Source organism: Zeus faber (genome assembly GCF_960531495.2).
Source record: "Zeus faber genome assembly, chromosome: 5".
Taxonomy (NCBI): domain Eukaryota; kingdom Metazoa; phylum Chordata; class Actinopteri; order Zeiformes; family Zeidae; genus Zeus; species Zeus faber.
The window spans coordinates 14,888,787-14,906,002 of record NC_137192.1 but is presented as its reverse complement, the minus strand read 5'-3'; the positions used below and the strand labels follow the sequence as shown (position 1 = coordinate 14,906,002).

Sequence of the window (17,216 nt, the reverse complement as noted above, 5' to 3'; positions counted from 1 at the left end):
ACACTGCATCCACCGGTATGCTTTGCAGTTATCTACCTTTTCAGGCAGAGAAATCCATGTATGGACTGAATTACAGCAAGTGAATTGCAGCAACATCCTTTGGCTTGCTTCCTCTCACTGCAAAGGGCAGGTCCAACTCAGACAGCCTGCTCCCGAGCGTTGCTAAATGCAAAATCAACAGTGTTGAGCAACAAAACAGGCTTTATCTTACCTGCAGATGTTCCTTTGAATTGGATATGTAATCCTTCATTGTTCACCTCATCCCTCACACTCTGCACTTTTGAATGCCAATGTTAGCGTTCCTGTTCAGTAAATGCATGTCTATCGGAAAACATGCTCCGATGCTGCTTGTCAACAAATATGCAGCAAAACTAGTTGGGTCACAAATAACACTTATGAAATGAAAATATGAGAGTGATCAGGTTAAGATGTGTCATAAATATTCTTCAATAATATGCCTCAATAATATAAGGAATTTTGCTTCATACTTCTAATAAACCATAATGTACTGTTTCTTTAACAGATTACAGATGTTTACTTTAATTAACTGACACAATGCCATCACGTTTTCCATTAGTCCCTGACTGCATAATGTCCCCATATATGGCGGAGCTGCTGACAAATTACAATAATCATGTGCTGTGTGAATTATGGTTGAGTGCAGAGGATCATGCCAGCTGTGCAATGCCATGCATGCCACCTTTTAAAGCAATTTAAAAGGAATAGTTTTGCAATTGTCTCCTATTATAACCCCTTCTTCTGACAATTTCCAATAGCTGGGTCATAAAGATAATCCAGCTGTGGATACCATCATCCAGGGACTGAAAGGGGTGGTACATCACGGTAAGTAATACTTCCCATCCTGAAAGATATTTTCTTAGCTATTTCCTTGCTGTTGTTTTTATATTTGATTGCGATATTTTGCCTTCTCTATGAAATGCCAGGAACTGGACATAAAATTGTAGTCTAGTAAGGTTGGCTGTTAAGATATATGGAGAAATAAGTACGAACACAGAAAATAAATATGCTTGTGCACATCGCTGTGTATGTTTGGTAAACCTTTCCAGATCACTGAGTTTAATTTCAGGTGGCGGCGCAGACTCTGCTCATTGCCTAGAGAAAGTAAAAAAGCTGGGACTCTTGCCTGCCCATCCATTTAAGGCATTGAGAAATCTTAGCCTTCATTTATAATCCCAAATTACAGTCTGGAGCCAGCTGTGAGCGGGGTTTCACATCAAAAGTAGGCGATCTTCCTCCTCCACTGCCCGGGCCCCTCTCTCTGCAGAGCTTCACTGAAGGAGACAGAACCGTTAATTGCATCTGAGCCTCAATTAGCCAACACTCCACATCATACATGCACACCAGTGCGTATGCTTTCCATACAGTCCCAGCTCTCACCGTGGCGCACATCCACATTTTAAGTTATTTATGTCTGCTCCCATGGGCGATTCGCCTGGCTGTGGCGGGGTGTATTCAATTTGAGTTACCTCTTCGCGAGAGCAAAACAAGGTATGTTTGATCATGTATCTATAATCCGTTGCCGCATCAGGTGACAGGCTGCAATGTGTTTACCTGGACACGTATAACATCCTGCCACTGACAAGACTGCTTACCATAATGTGCGTAGACAAAGGCCCCCGAAGAGGAAATGCATGGTAGAAAAACAAGACAAACAAAGAAAAAAGAAAAAAAATAGACCTGAAATGATCACTGTTTTACCTCGCAAGTTCATGAACATTTTGGAAAGATAGATTTTAAACCGTGCTCAACAAAGTATTTAACTGATGTGTCTATTTTTAGACCGCTGTAGGTTTTGATACATGGTAAAATCTTGGGGCGTGGGTGTGTTGGTTGGGTGATGGAGCCTCTTCCTGCTGCCTTCTTAATGCTCTCCCTCCTTCCCTGTTAGGGTGGTGGGTTTTCCACCAGCTCGTTAACCACTGCAATCCATCCGTCAGCATGTCTGCTGCCTATGAGCGATAGGGCACGTACACTGTCTGAGGTCACGGCGAAGAGAGGCTGTGAATACTGAAATTGGGATGGCGGATATAAATGAGGCACAGAGAGGCTTCTGTTCTGCTAAGCACGCACACGCGCGCGCGGGCACACACACACACACACACACACACACACACACACACACACACACACACACACACACACACACACACACACACACACACACCCCTCTCCCTGAAAGCAGGTTACTTGCAGAAACAATGGCCTGGATGTTGACCTTTTTTAAATGGGCATAGGATGTGATTATTGAATCGCAACTTTCTTTGAGTTCAGGACTTGATTGTTAAGGAGGAGACTTCCCAGTAACAAATGTTTTAACAAGGCTTCCTATCTGAATACCACAAACTGTTCTACGTGTATTTTTTTTTTTTACTTGTTGATTGTAAAGATAAAGTAGGTAGTAACACAATCAGTTTTTTATTGTTTTTGTTGTTGTCTACCTCTAATACCTGTTGCCAAGGTCCTATTTTCTGAGACATAGTGCAGAGCAAGTTGCTGCCCTGCCACAGATTATCTTTCGGGGCAGGACCATTTTATTTTTCTCCTCCTGCGCCCTCAATTAAGTACTGAGATATGGCTAGATTGATGTCCCGGGGAGAGGATTTAAAATATGACTCCCGTTATTGCATCAACAAAGTTTTAAGATAAGGTTTCAAATGTCACTGGTAAAGTGAAAATAAAGGATCTTGTTGATTTTGGTTTTAAAATGTAACTCAAGGTACATGTTATTTTGATGGATGCTTTAATCAATGTGCACCGGAAGCTGCGAGGGAGGGCTGGCCGTGGAGCACACTGTGTACTTGTACTGCTTTTGTGTTCACATTTCTGTACACACTTTGTGATCAATGCAGAGAAGGAGACCAACCTCAGGTCATTCATCCTGAGAGATCTGCTTCCGTCATCGCTGAACACTTACTACCGTTACACCGGCTCCCTCACCACCCCCCCGTGCAGCAAGGTGGTGGAGTGGATCATTTTCTCCAGGCCTGTATATCTGTCCCACGCACAGGTGCGTTAACTACACACACGCAAAACTATATTCCATCTTCACACGCAATCAGGTCCCATTTGCACATAGGCAACGGATCACTTGCTGCCCCATAGAGTCTGAGCGTAAGCAATTTTTTCCCTCAACGAGCTCCTCTCTCTCCTCCCTTGCTCGCATACCTGCGGAAATCCTTTCTGCACCTCCGCATCTCCCTCCATAACGGCCTTTATGGGGGATGATTAGGCAGGGAGGTGCAGCTAATTACTGGCATTTGAAGGATAATTGGTATTAGCTCGAAGACATGCATCATGCTGTTGCTCTCACAGGCGGCGACTCGGGGCTGTTAAATTGAATCCTCTGACGATCCACGGCGAGAGACCTGTTGTTACGGTACACAATAAACGGTTTGTGCACAGAAATGTTGATTGATTTACCTGTCCGCGGCGATTTGGAATTGTGTGCATTTATTTTAAGACCGGTCTTCCTCTAACAACAACATTTTAAATAATACGCTCCGTGGAAATTAAACCTGAAAGCAAAACTCCCCTACAGAATGTTTTACACTTTTCTCTCAGCTCGTTTTGTTTTGATAATTTGGTGTTTCAAATATTGTATGTACACATAAGCACCACTCTAGCCCTGTTTGCTGTGCTAATTTGTATGGATTGTCAATATAGGTATTTTTGCCTTTTTTCTGTCAACTATCATGAGCTGTTCCTATTTTTTTCCCATGAGTTATAGAAGATTATGCACTTCATTTATAAAATGCCACGAAAGAGCGATAAGGATTGTACCCGAGTAAGAGATTGGATAGCTGCCAGTGTGCAATGGACTTAGCTAGGCTTAAAAGAGTGAGCTGCTGTCGGAAAGTCATTAAAAACATCTTTGCCTGTTGTTCCAACTGAACTTCATCTTCCACCCCGGCCACGTCTGCTCAGCCTTCAGAATTACCTCGTCCTATCATCAGCGTCAGGCCCTACTGATGTCTTTCCACCTCTAGTTGAGCTATCTCTCCCCATACTACTCCCTGACTCCTACGGCATGTATCAAGCGCAGCATCACTCACCTTCAAGATCCCAACGAATAACCCAGGAAAAAATAAAATAAAAAGTGTTTTCCTCAAGAAGCGCTCAAGCTAAAGTCGGGCCAAATTGTGCTGAGGGAATAACAATGGCCGTTGTGGATCTCTATGCGTTTTCTTACGTGGTCAAATGAAGGTGGCCAAATGTAGTTTGCCCTGTTTGGCAACCAGGACAACAATAATCACACTGTCGTCAGAAGGGGCTCATCCGTTATTAAAGTAGCATTAGCTCCAGAGGCAGCCTTAACCTGGACAGTCTTAAAGCAAATGGGCTGGAGGATAAACAAATGAGAGATTAATAACAGAGCAGAGGAAGAGCTGCTCAGCAAATAGAGAACGTACGGTATAAGGCAGGGGAATGGAATGCCAGCCAATAAGCTGCGCCACCATTTTGTGCAGTCTATCAAGTCAGCGACACAAAGAGACTTATCCAAAATAAAAGTTAATTGAGATGTTAAGCCCCAGCCTTATTATCCCGACTGCAATGCCCATGATCATATTCTCGCCTTGTGCATAAATCCAAACAAATGCATACAAACGTTGTCCCTGTTCCCGTCTTTGCCAGCTATATCCATTCCAGTTGACTTCCTCCGTCTCCTAAATAGCTCAGAAATATCGGTCCATTCATCTCCAACTTGCCTGTAAAAATGCCCCTGCCTTTCATGTGGCCCTTGATGATTTGTCTCATACTGAAGTAAACCTTTTGATCTTCTCCCTGATTCTAGGACTCATTTTCTGAGCCAAAGAACAATGATAAAAATACCTTCTGGGCCACGACTTTATTCTTTTTAATAGTGAATAGCCTAAAGCAGATAAGATTTAGTTTAACGCCTTACCTGCCTCGGTCTTTGGTGGAAGCTTTGGAACGGAGGGTGAAACATTTGAAACAAGCATGTTGTATGACACAATCGAATAATCCCATAACAGAGGCAGCTTTGCCTACTGCTCAAATTAGGGCGAACTACGTTATAAGAGAGCATTCCAAATTTCAAACCTTGACTGGGTTTGGGTTCGCTGCCTTTGACCTGTGAGACTCTGGCCCAGTCCAACCAATCAACTTGGTTGTTAATGGGATGACGGGACTGTTCCCACAGGCAAATTATTCCTCAAGTCAGCTCGGAGAAGGCGGCTCCACTGGCACGTTCAATCTAATCATTTCTAGTCCGCCTTCATCTGTTCCTGTCCTCTGAACCTTTAAACTCAATAGAAATGGACACTGACAAGAAAACTAAGGATAAAGGTCAGGTTGTAATGGTAGTTGACTTCTACAATTTTCAAGCTTAATGGCTTATTAAAAGAATTATCGAAACTTACTTGGAAAGTTTATACTGCAAACGTCATTGAAAAAAACAGCAACATATGAAATGGAACTCTCTCCCTGAAGTAAATGAAAACCTTTTGGTTGTTTCTGAAAGGCGTTATTCGAGTAGGTCTATAGTGGTGTCTATTCTTCAATTCTCTTTGTTTGACACACTTGGGGACTAAGTGGTTGTTGGCCGCGCTGTCTGTTCTCTCCTGTTCCCTGTCCTTTTCTGAACGGTATCAATCCAGTTCTGCCTCCATCATTGTCAGAGGTTCTTTGATTTTCTTTTGTAATCCCATGGTGTGTTTTTTTTTTTTTTTTTTTTCTCTTATAAAGAGCTGAATACACTTTACCCTAATCATTTTGGGCATTTGTAAGTTGTCGCTTTGTTATCGTCCTTGTGGCCATATATTTCGTTTTAGCTGACTCCCCTTCTTGATAAGATAGTGTGTTAGAAACCGAATGTTCCAGGCTGTTTATGTAGAATATTTGCTGGAATCGGCCAAATCCCATATAAGCAGTTTATTTATGCTATATCTTCAGAGATCTGCCTAGGCACAAATACCTCACATGCCGTTTGGTTCTGCAGAAATTCGATTGATTATATCCATTATACCTCTGGAGCCTATTACCTCTATTATCGTCATGTTCTATGAAACCAATATAAGTTAGTTAGCTGCTTAGAAATAGTTTATTGAATCAATTTGAGCCTTTCAAACGTCTTTCCTGTTGCATTTTCGATGGACTATGATCAGTTTTATTTTTTTCTTTTCTTTCACCGCACAACATTTTATTTGGATTGGTTCAGAGCTCTAATTGAAGGGCAATATATGGGCTGTATATGAAGTATCTTTCTGGGTAATCTGCTACCATTTATACCTGCATGTTGTCCGTGTTGTGAAATTTGCAGGGCTCAGTGGAAAGTTGTGGAGGAGAAATTTCTTGTTCAGAATTGATTTCTGCTTCAGAAATATTGTCCAGAGAGGTGATGTTTGTGATTCCTACAGTGTTATTATGAACCTGTAATTTCATTTCTACAAGCACACATACAGTAGGGTCCATTGATTTTGGTCCTTCTGTAATGCTTAGGCATTATTGCCTGTTGCTGGAGAAGAATCGATTTCCACAAATTTGCCCCATTGAAAAGTCACACCCCCACTGATAGCAGAGATGACTCTTCAGGTCTTTGCCAGCTGATGTCTGTCGAGTGGTTCCTTGATGTGCCATAGCGCTGACTGTTTTGCAAGTAAAATCACATGCATACATATGATACCAATGATAAATAATATAATAACTGAATTAATTTCTCATTCCCTCATATCCAGCTGGAGGCCTTCTACTCCATCTTCACAACAGAGCAGCAAGATCATGTCAAGTCTGTGGAATATCTGAGAAACAACTTTCGGCCCCTGCAGGACTTGGGCAATAGAGTTGTTTTTAAGTCTGCTGTGAAAGATGCCTGGAAAATAGATGTGACTGACGTCCTGGGAAGCCCCCATAGCACGGAGGCTTCAAGAGGTAACTAACTGCATCGTCCTTATGTAAACTATTGCAGTCAATCATTCACATGCCAAGATATACGCCAGTCAGCCACAACATTAAAACCACTGACAGGTGAACTGAATAACGATGACCATCTTGTTACAATGGCACCTGTCAAGGGGTGGGATATAGGCATCAAGTAAACAGTCAGTTCTTGAAGTTGATGTTTTGGAAGCAGGAAAAATGGGCAAGCCTAAGGATCTGAGTGACTTTGACAAAGTCAAACAATTATGATGGCTAGATGACTGGGTCGGGGCATCTCCAGAATGGCAGGTCTTGTGGGGTGTTCCCGGTATGCAGTTGTTAGTACCTACCAAAAGTAGTCCAAGCAAGGACAACCGGTGAACCGGCGACAGGGTCATGGGCTCATTGATGCGTGTGGGGAGCGAAGTCTAGCCCGTCTGGTCCGATCCCACAGAAGCGCTACTTAAGCACAAATTGGTGAAAAAGTTAATGCTGCTATGATAGAAAGGTGTCAGAACACACAGTGCATCGCAGCTTGCTGTGTATGGGGCTGTGGAGCTGCAGACCGGTCAGAGTGCCCATGCTGACCCCTGTCCACTGCCCAAAGGGGCTACAATGGGCGCTTGTGCATCAGAACTTAACCATGGAGCAATGGAAGAAGGTGGCCTGGTCTGATGAATCCTGTGTTCTTCTACTGCATGTGGATGACCGGGGTTAGAGTCCATGTGCCAGATACCACAGGACACCTTTAGAGGTCTTGTGGAGTCCATGCCTCGAAGGGTCAGAGCTGTTTTGGCAGCACAAAGGGGAGCTACACAATAGTCGTGGTTATTAGCGGTGGTTTTAATGTTGTGGCTGAGCATTGTATTTATACATTCACTTTTCTCTTATGCATGTGACTAAATAATGATATTTGTTCAATGTCTCATTTTGTGCATCAAACATTTACATTCCTGAGTTTTAGCGTCAAGGCTTCAGCACCTTTTAAAAAGTGGTATTGTCTCCGTCTGCCATGGAAAATTGATTGGCAATTGTTGTAATGAAGTTGGTGCACTCTAATGGGGTACATCAGCAATCATCATTAAAATGCAGCACTGCTAAAATTGTCCCCTATAAATGAAGTTGTGAAATTGCTTTTGTGGCTTTTTGCAGCAGGCACAGGGTATACTGGTCCAATGTCTTCCCCATTTTTCTATTCTTACTCTTTCCTCTCCTTTCAGCTTTTATATATCTCTATGTATCTGTTGTTTATAAACACAAACCCACACGCACGCACGCACGCACGCACGCACGCACGCACGCACGCACACACTAAGCATGCCATCTTAGCCACCCACAATATTATCTGTGCATCATTTGGCCACCTGTTTTCCCATGTGTCTATGTGAGGCTGTTTGAGGTATTTGATTATTGCCATGCAGCAAATGGCAGCTCTGCTTTAGGTTTCTCAGAGAGCCAGTTCTGCACCTTCATGGTTTTTACCATCATTTGGGCCTTCAGCGCTATAGTGATGTGTGTTAATCTAAGTGTTAATTGTGATGTAGAACCAAACGTGGAGTGCTACTAAAGTGAACGCGGCAGGTCACTGTGTGAGTTCCAAGCTGTTGGGAAATTCACTTTTTGCTTTCCTTTAAGGAGTGCAAAGCAGTGTGAAGCTCGAAAGGTTCACTATCTTGCCCAAGAACACTTTGACTCAGCCAAACTTAGATAATGTAAGGTGTTTGTAGCAAATGAAAACAAAATAAATCAGTCTTTTCTTCAGGCTGGCAATTTTCTTTTAAATTTATTCTACCTTTCAAACCAAACAGCACACCAGTGTTTTGCTTATTACTGCTGGAATATTTTCCAATGTGTTCTTAAAGTGGACCTATTATGCTCCTTTTTACACACATTCATTTACTGTAGGTCTCTGAGGTCCCCAAAACATAATTTTGAAACATTTTGCTGAAAATACCACTCAGATTATGCATTCTAGCCATTCTAACATGCCTCTAAATCCATTGTGTTCCTGACGCTCTGTTTAAATAGGAAGAGCCAGGAGTTCTGTGAGCCAATGGGGTTTGAGCAATGGCTTCCAGGTTTCATTTTATTTACTCTGTGAGCTTTCAATGACTTCACATCATCAGTCCACCAAAATCTGTTTCTGAACAAATATGAGACAAAAAATAAGCAATGCAGTTGTTCAATCTTCGGTCATATTAGATCTACAAGGCGTCATTTATAAGTTTGTTCTGACTTTGGTTGCCGGGCTCCAGGCTTGTGGGAGACGTGGACACATCGACTCTCCCACGCAGGGATTTTTTGTTTCACGTAAAGGTCGGAAAACAAAATACAATTAAATAAATACGTCTACAATAAAAACACACTATTTTTATTGGTTTTGTTCTGACAAACGCACAGCGGATGGGATGGAGCAGATGACCATGTAAAGGAATCTGTGACGCTCTGACGTCGGCTCGTGCAGAAAGTAGAAAAAACCTTTGGAAACGGAGCGTTCAGAGCGTTTTGTTCACCGCGATTACTTTGTCATGATTTTACCTCATTATTTGACACTTTGGCCACGTCTAATATGAACATCCCACATTGTAAAATGATATATATGACATGAAAATAAGGAAAAGCATAATAGGTCCCCTTTAAAACAATTAAGGAAGAGGGATTCAATTATTTTCAATTTGAAACAACGCCCCAATTCTCAGTCCTTGTTAGGTAGCAAAAACAAAACTGTAATTGCGGTACCGCCCTTTTTTTTAAATTTGTACCCTTTAGAGTAGTGGACATTGAGTTGTTGACTAAAGAAACATCAATAAATCAAGACTCTGAGGGAACGGATGACTCCTGGATTATCACACTGCACCCACTGCTTTTACTGCTTTATTTTTTCTCCCTTTTTTTCGACTGTGAGATTTTCATTCATTCTCCATGAAGTTATTAAAAATTGAAGAAAATCTTAAGCTTTTGATTTTCGTACTCAATAGTTTACTTAGAGTATAGACATTACACATAAACAGTTGATTAAAAACATCATTAGTTATAAATTCCAGTTTCACCAGAGTAAATAGCAGCGAAAGCAGCTTCATTGCAAATGCCCTCATGAATGCAGCTGTTGATATTCACAGCTTGAATAGAAGTCCTCACAAGTCAATTATGCAAATATATTTTTAAACCATATTGTACCTGATATCTGATATTCCATGCTTAATGCAACTTTAAGGAATATATTGAACTGTCATCCTTACATCGGGATATATTTTGTGAGAGCATAACCTCTTATGCACGAGTATTAACAAATAAATGCACAAAACAAAAACAATATAGGAATATTAGTTCTAGCCATAGAGGACTAAATTCTATTATAATTTATATAATTGACTTGCCATTTTCACTTGGCCATCTTTATATTTTGATAACAGAAGACCATATTTGAGAAAGGTTATAAATATGATGATGGAATTCCTGACAAATAAAGAGACAAATTACATATTACACTTTGGGCCTTTTGCTATTTATATCGAAATTGTACTAGATATGTATTTCAATTTGTGATGATGACAACGAAAATGATAAGGATGCTCTGATGAGTCTAACCGTGACTAGGTCCTCTGGCGGTTGAGCGCCTGTTGCTGACAGCCTGACAGAAGGCATCCATCAAGCTGTACCGCTTTCACACCTGTCATACTTTATCAGCCATTCCTGATGTTTATTCACGGCTCCTTTCTTTCTGTATCTCGTACTGATTTTCACGCACCTCCCACCATTTCTCAATTTCACAAATCATTTGCATCGTGGCTGTTACTGCGGCGCGTAAATGGAGAAAACTGTGGTGGCATTTTCCATTTGAGTTGGTTGACACTGGTTCCAGATTTCCATTGTCCTGACATGTTCACAAACATGTCCAGAATATCCATTGATCCTATTTGCACAATCTGGAAGTATCGCTGCTGCAGCCTGCACTGCCATCTTGAGGCACATTGACATGCATCGATTGCGTCTTCATTCAAACTGAGCTGACCTCTGAGGCGGGCAAAACAGGAAATTCCTTGTTGTGTCTTGGAAGTGGTGAAATAAGCGGGGGCAAAATTAAATTTGCTTGCTTGAAACTCACCAATTCAGTTTGAATTACCGAAACAGTTTCAAAATGACTGTCATATATCATGTAAAATTGTAATTGTGGTACAATCCCAAATAAAACATTTCTGAGAAACCTTGTGAAAACTTTTTGTGGCAATAAATCTTTACATATTCCTAAAATCTGGGGTGCCTGGGGGTGATGAATTTGAAATTGTGGCTTGCGGGATTTTTTAATTTGTACTACACATGGTGGCACAAGTTTTATACCATTATGTATTGTGCCATACACCAGTTTCCTCCCGTATAAATGTATTTATGCTCCCGCCCTCTCTCTGGCCACTCAGTGTGCAGCAGTGCTCCAGTCAACATGAAGATCCAGCCGCTGAACCAAACGGCGTTGATGGTGAGCTGGGATCGGCCGCTGACCATCTACCATCCACCCATAACCAGCTACATGGTCTCCTACAGCTGGGTGAAAAGTGAAGTAGCGAATGAGAGGACCTTCACCAAGGCCGGAGACCAGACGATGGTAAGTCAATCTACACAATAGACTAGTCAGTGGCGTGACACCGTCGGGCCACCCATCAGCCCCACCTTCAACTGCCTTCCGTCAGGAATGGAAACCGTCTCACTTTGTCTGGGTTTAGTTAGTTTTAGATGGATGCGGTTCAAACCGCTTCGATCGCTGTGTGGATGGAGCCTCGGATGTGTGTGGAAGGCAGTGTTGGCGGGGTGTCATTCCCCTGTCTCTTGCTTGGGAGTAGACACCCAGACCTGTCAGACACACTGATGACACTCTCTCTGATGTGCACGCGTACGCGTCTGTCAAAAAGTCCGACCTCCGTTTTATGTGGCAGAGCATGAATTGGAACTTTCGGTCAATTAATAATAAGAGAAAAATTGATTGTCATGGGAAAAAAATATTATGTTACATATCCAAAAGCGTTTACTGTGTAGTTAACCACAGTAAGGAGCCTCCGGGGCGAATTCACAAAAGGATTGCGCGGCCTTTGCAGCCGCTAAACCTGCCCATATAAGACAAAAAGGAACCGTGTAATTCTCAAAGCACCCGCAAAGGGTGAAATGCCCCCCTAACAGCGCTGCCAAGCAAATTGTGTCTCAGCGCTCCAGTGCTATTTGCACGTATTTAAATTTAGTAATATTTCTATGCAAATGAGCGAAAGAAAATGTCCAATTCACAAACACCAGCACTAATAGCTGCACACAGTTAGAGTGAAATTATAAGCGTCTTCAGTGAGTTGGTGGTAACCGAGGCGCATTTATAAGGGGTGTCCCGTCTGAGAAGCTTGTGAGGCATTATGTGACATTTTATTTTCCTTTTGTCCTTCGCTTCAAACCCTGCCGTCTTCTTTTACAGTCTGAAGGTGTGCGTTGGAAAACACCAACAGCCCTGACAGACTGGGATATGAAATCCCAAATACGGTTTCTCTCTGTCACGTTTAAATTCCTTTCCATGAAGTTTTGAGGGATGCGTCTGCACCTCGTCAGTCAGGCCTCGTGGCGCGCGCTCTGAAAATGTCATTTTTCTCCCTCTCTCTGCCGTTGTCCGGCCGACTGTGTTCTTGGCGCCAAGCCACCGTTTATACGTTGCCACATGGATGTTTTCGATCAGGCGCAAAGCAAGGGCAGACTGCCCTCAGCTGCAAAACTTCATGGGTGTGTTCGCGGTGTCATATTGATAGCACAATGTCTTTTGTGAATCGGACCATGAGACGGTGAAGATAGCGGTTGCAAGTCACGCGCAATTCATGGTGCTATCAGCGGCCGCAATCGGTTCTTTGTGAATTCGCCCCTCTTGTCTTCTCCGAGTCGTTCCTCCATTCCCACTGCTCTTATTTTGCTTTCTTCATTTGCATTTAGATTTTTCAATTTCTATCTCTGGTCTCTAATCATTTTAGAAAACCACTCGCTTTCAGTCACTAGGGGGAAAATGGGTTGAGAGTCACTCAAAACCTCAAATGCAGCCGCCATTGCCAGAGCGTTTTTAACTCGAGCATTGCAAAGTGGGTAGATCGACGTGAACACTTCGAAACTACGCCTAAGAACTCATTATTTCCCGAAGGAAAACAAGCGCCTTGATGTCATTTTATATTGGGAGATTTCAAATTATTTTCCTCAACCGTATTTTATACTTTTTAAACTTTTTGTGTATTTTTTCTCTGCCTACGTCTTTTCTCTTGCAGAAAGCAGTGATATTGAATGTGTCTCCTGAAATCCTGTACCTATTCAGAGTGCAGGCAGTGTGTCAACGAGACCAGCGCAGCGATTTTAGCCAAACACTGCTCTTCAGAGGTTAGTGGTTTGCTTCCTTTGGTTCACTTTGATTCATTCAAATACATAATTTATTTGTGTACACAATCAAACCCGACAAGAAATTATTCCTCTTGTATTTTTCAGCAAATACAACAAGAATATTTGAAGGCTCCCGGATTGTGAAAACTGGCATGGTGAGTTGACCAGAAGGTGGCAGTAGAGATTTCTTTTTGCATAACGGACACGTTGACACGATGCTGTGGAGGTTGCTGTAATCACTGTCACTCTGCGTCTCCCTCCAGCCCACGGTTTCCCCAGCCTCTTCGGCAGACATGGCTCCCATCAGCTCTGGCTCCTCCACGTGGACTTCCTCCGGACTGCCCTTCTCTTTTGTTTCCATGGCGACGGGAATGGGCCCCTCCTCTAGCGGCAGCCAGGCCACGGTGGCTTCGGTGGTGACAAGCACCTTGCTGGCAGGTTTGGGCTTCAGCGGTGGAGTCATCTCTTCCCTGCCGAGCGCCCTTTGGCCGACCGAGGCCCCCCGAGGCGGCCAAAGCCCCTTACGTCCGCCGTCCCAGCCGGCCAGGCCCAACACTGAGCTGACGACCCCGAAGAGCTCGGACGCCCCCGCCGATGAGGAGCCGGCCGTGCGGGAAGGGGAGGGAGAGGAAGAGGAAGGCGAGAGGGAAGCAGAGGAGGATGAGGGTGGGGATGAAAAGGCAAAGAAGGACAAAACTGTGCCTGATGATGTTAAAAAGCAACTGAATGGCTCTGTGGCCAAAGAACCCTCCATCCCCACGCCCCCAACCACTGCCAAAGACCACGGACCGGGGAAGCCTTCTGTCCAGACCACTGTCACACCTCCCAGCGCTCCAGAAGACAAAGGAGGGAAAGATGAAGATGTGAACACTGTTCCCACTCGGGAGCCACGTAACGATACGTCGGAAATGCAGATTCCACAGAGCCCCACGCTCTCCACGAAACTCGGCGACAAGGACAAGGGTCTGTGGCCCTTTTCTGTCCACACCGGTGCGTGGGTGTTTTCAGGACACTTTTTGTCCCAGTGCACATCTGCTGATATCGTGCAATCGGTGACAAGCGCTTTCTGATTTGAATAATCTCTTCCCAAATACCAAATCCCATAGTAGAATATCTAATTTTAAATAAAGTATCTAGAGTAGGTGATTTTCTACAGGCACATTGCATCATGCAGTTTAGGCGGATTTAGCCAACTGTTTTGTTGTAGACAGTATGTATTAAAAAGCCAACACTCCGTTGTTGAGTGTCACTACAAGCCGTAGCCTGGAGGCACAAGTAAGTCTGCCAGTGGGGTTCTCGCTTTGAGGCATGCTTTAAAGCATTTGTTTTAAAAGGTTTACCTCAGGGGGAGAACAGTTACTCTGGTGTTTTTCTTACCAATAGCAAACCGCTCGCAACATAACACACATAAAATCTCCCTTTCAATGTAAATAATGCAATGATTTGATTCCAGATTTTCTCCACCCATCCAGTTGGTTGTGGATCTTTTCGGAGAGTAATATCACCAAGTCACCAATGTCATACTGTACATACTTACCTAAATTGGAGCTTGTGCTAACATAAAAAGCAGTTCATGGTCCCTCAGATAACCCCCTTAACCAGTATTGACCATAAAGCTGCTTGCAAATGCTCAGAGTCAGACCATTAATTTCCTATAAAGAGTAACGGCAGCAAAGCCATCATGATGTGGTGGAGCGCTGGAAATTTCAAATAGTTTGAACCTTGACCCAGTTCCCCCATTCAGCCGGCGCCGTACTTCGTGTTGAACACCTTGATTCCTGTCATACTAGGCAGCTTAATAGCGGTCGTACCCAGTGAGGCCCCCAAAGGGTGTCCTATGCCACCTCACTGGTCACACTTTTTTCTCTCTGCCATTTCAGCCAAGAGTTTGAGGTGGGAAGACAGGGCTGCTTGAAGGGGGCTCTATGAACTGTGTAATCCACACCTACACAATCCTAACCTTCCTACAACGCTAACCCTGTGAAAGAACAATAGAAAATCATATCAAATATCAAACAAATGTTTATTATTATTATATTATTATATATAAGAAGGGTTGATTGCCCATCGTACATATTATATGTTAGAGGTGCTACTGTTAGGTTATCATTGGTCCAATCCAAACCACCCCATTGAAAATATAATTTTTAGTGTCTTTGCTATTACTGTGTTGTGGGCTTAAGGTTAAATTAATTGTCAGCTTTATCCATGCATCAGCTTTGATTGTAGTGTGAGAATTGCATGTATGTCAATCAGATATACCTACGAGAGTGTGTGTGCTATTTATTTGCACATGTTGTGTCCTCCAGACAGGACCCACTTGTCCAACTTGACCCGCAGCCCCCATCCTGGAATAGGCAGAATGGTATGGATCGTCCCCCTGGTGGTGGTGTCTGCGCTGACCCTGCTCTGCCTTATAATGCTGCTGGTTGTGCTGATCTACTGGAGGTGAGAGTTTAGAGAGGTTAGAGATAATGCAATTTAATCTATTTGAAATGGCTTTGAGAGTATATATTAGGCTGTGCATGTTCTGCCATGCTACAGATAATTGTTGTACTCACATTTTGATGGAGATTAGACTGATGTAAACCTCTGTCATTTCCTGTTTTATGCCCTTCTACATTTGTACTGTGTATTGTACAAACTAAAGTAATGTTGCTTTATAACAGGAGTGGGCTATATATTGTCCTGTGCATAATAGCTCATAGTACTTTGTCTCCTATTTAATACAACACAGACAATCAATTATATCATATAATTATAGGCCCCAGAATCGCGATTGTGGCGCCACCCCTTGCGGCCGCCTGCACAAGCACATTGTGTCGATCACGCACATTTTAGTATTTTTAGTATTTTTAGAGCTAATAGAGCTTATTGTGCGTAATCATCAGGTGTCATGACATTTCACTGCATATATGTATGACCGTATGTAGATGTATGTGACAGATTATCACTTGAACTTGTATGCACTATATCACATAAGATTTTTACACTTCTGCTTGATTTGTGATTGAACTGCCCTTTGCAGCTCCCATACAAAAGGTAGATTTGCGCATGCTAGAATTTCCATTTTTTAAATCTGAGATTTGATTAGCTGGATCCAATATTTTGTTCAGTTGTGATTGTGGCTTTTTCCCTTCTAAATTGTAATTGTATGATGAAGATTCTCTTAATGATGCCGCTCGGATGTGTCTCTGCCTCGTCCATTAAATTTGCATAATATTCACCTCATAGGTCATTATCCCTCATAAACCATGGCAACTGGAAAACATAAAAAATAAGGAACATTTCTTTGCAGTTTATTTATGTGCATATTGCATTTAAAATTAAGATGTTTCCATGGTGACATGAACTATTGAAACAGCTTTCTAGTGTGCTTACATGCAGTATAGCTGCTTTCACACATTGCATTGCATGTTGCAGTGCGGAATGTGTGAACAGAGCATGTGATTGTCCAGATCATTCACAGCGAGTGAGTGGGCTTGTCGTGTGCTGATGACCTCTCTATCATGCACCAGTTATTAACCTTTGTGTGGATCTTTGTGCACGGAGCGTAGCCGCTGCATACTCCTTTCTGCTCTCTATATTATGCCTTTCCACTCTTTTGTTTATATTGCGGATACATTCCAATCTCCAGTTTTTTGCTTCATGTGAAAAAGGGACGCATCCGGACAATGTCCGGACAATGCATTGTCTGGAGTGCATGTATGAAAGCAGCTTATGAGTGAGAAAGTTAACTTTATGTTAGTAAGCCTGGCTATTATCTGATTCTTATACCCCTTTCCCACGGCACCAAAAACACGGTAACACGCGCTAACATCCGGCATTTGTCACAAGTAGGAAAGGAAAAACCTGGGTCTCAGTCCCGGGTCAAATGACCCCGCAATAGACCCAGGTTTTAATCGGTTCCACCTCCGATCGGCTCTGATGTGAAC

At 42.9% G+C, this 17,216-nt stretch overlaps 1 protein-coding gene across 1 annotated transcript in view; it reads left to right on the top strand.

Moving 5' to 3' along the window:
- ca16b (carbonic anhydrase XVI b) overlaps window positions 1–17,216 on the top strand; it is a gene marked incomplete at its 5' end in the record, with an annotated part of 101,660 nt that overhangs the window by 67,476 nt on the left and 16,968 nt on the right. The window contains 8 exons of the mRNA XM_080000618.1: window positions 777–843; window positions 2,871–3,028; window positions 6,717–6,909; window positions 11,313–11,497; window positions 13,173–13,281; window positions 13,387–13,436; window positions 13,545–14,271; window positions 15,591–15,729. Coding sequence (XP_079856744.1) covers window positions 777–843; window positions 2,871–3,028; window positions 6,717–6,909; window positions 11,313–11,497; window positions 13,173–13,281; window positions 13,387–13,436; window positions 13,545–14,271; window positions 15,591–15,729 — 1,628 coding nt within the window. The remainder of the gene's footprint in view (window positions 1–776; window positions 844–2,870; window positions 3,029–6,716; window positions 6,910–11,312; window positions 11,498–13,172; window positions 13,282–13,386; window positions 13,437–13,544; window positions 14,272–15,590; window positions 15,730–17,216) is intronic.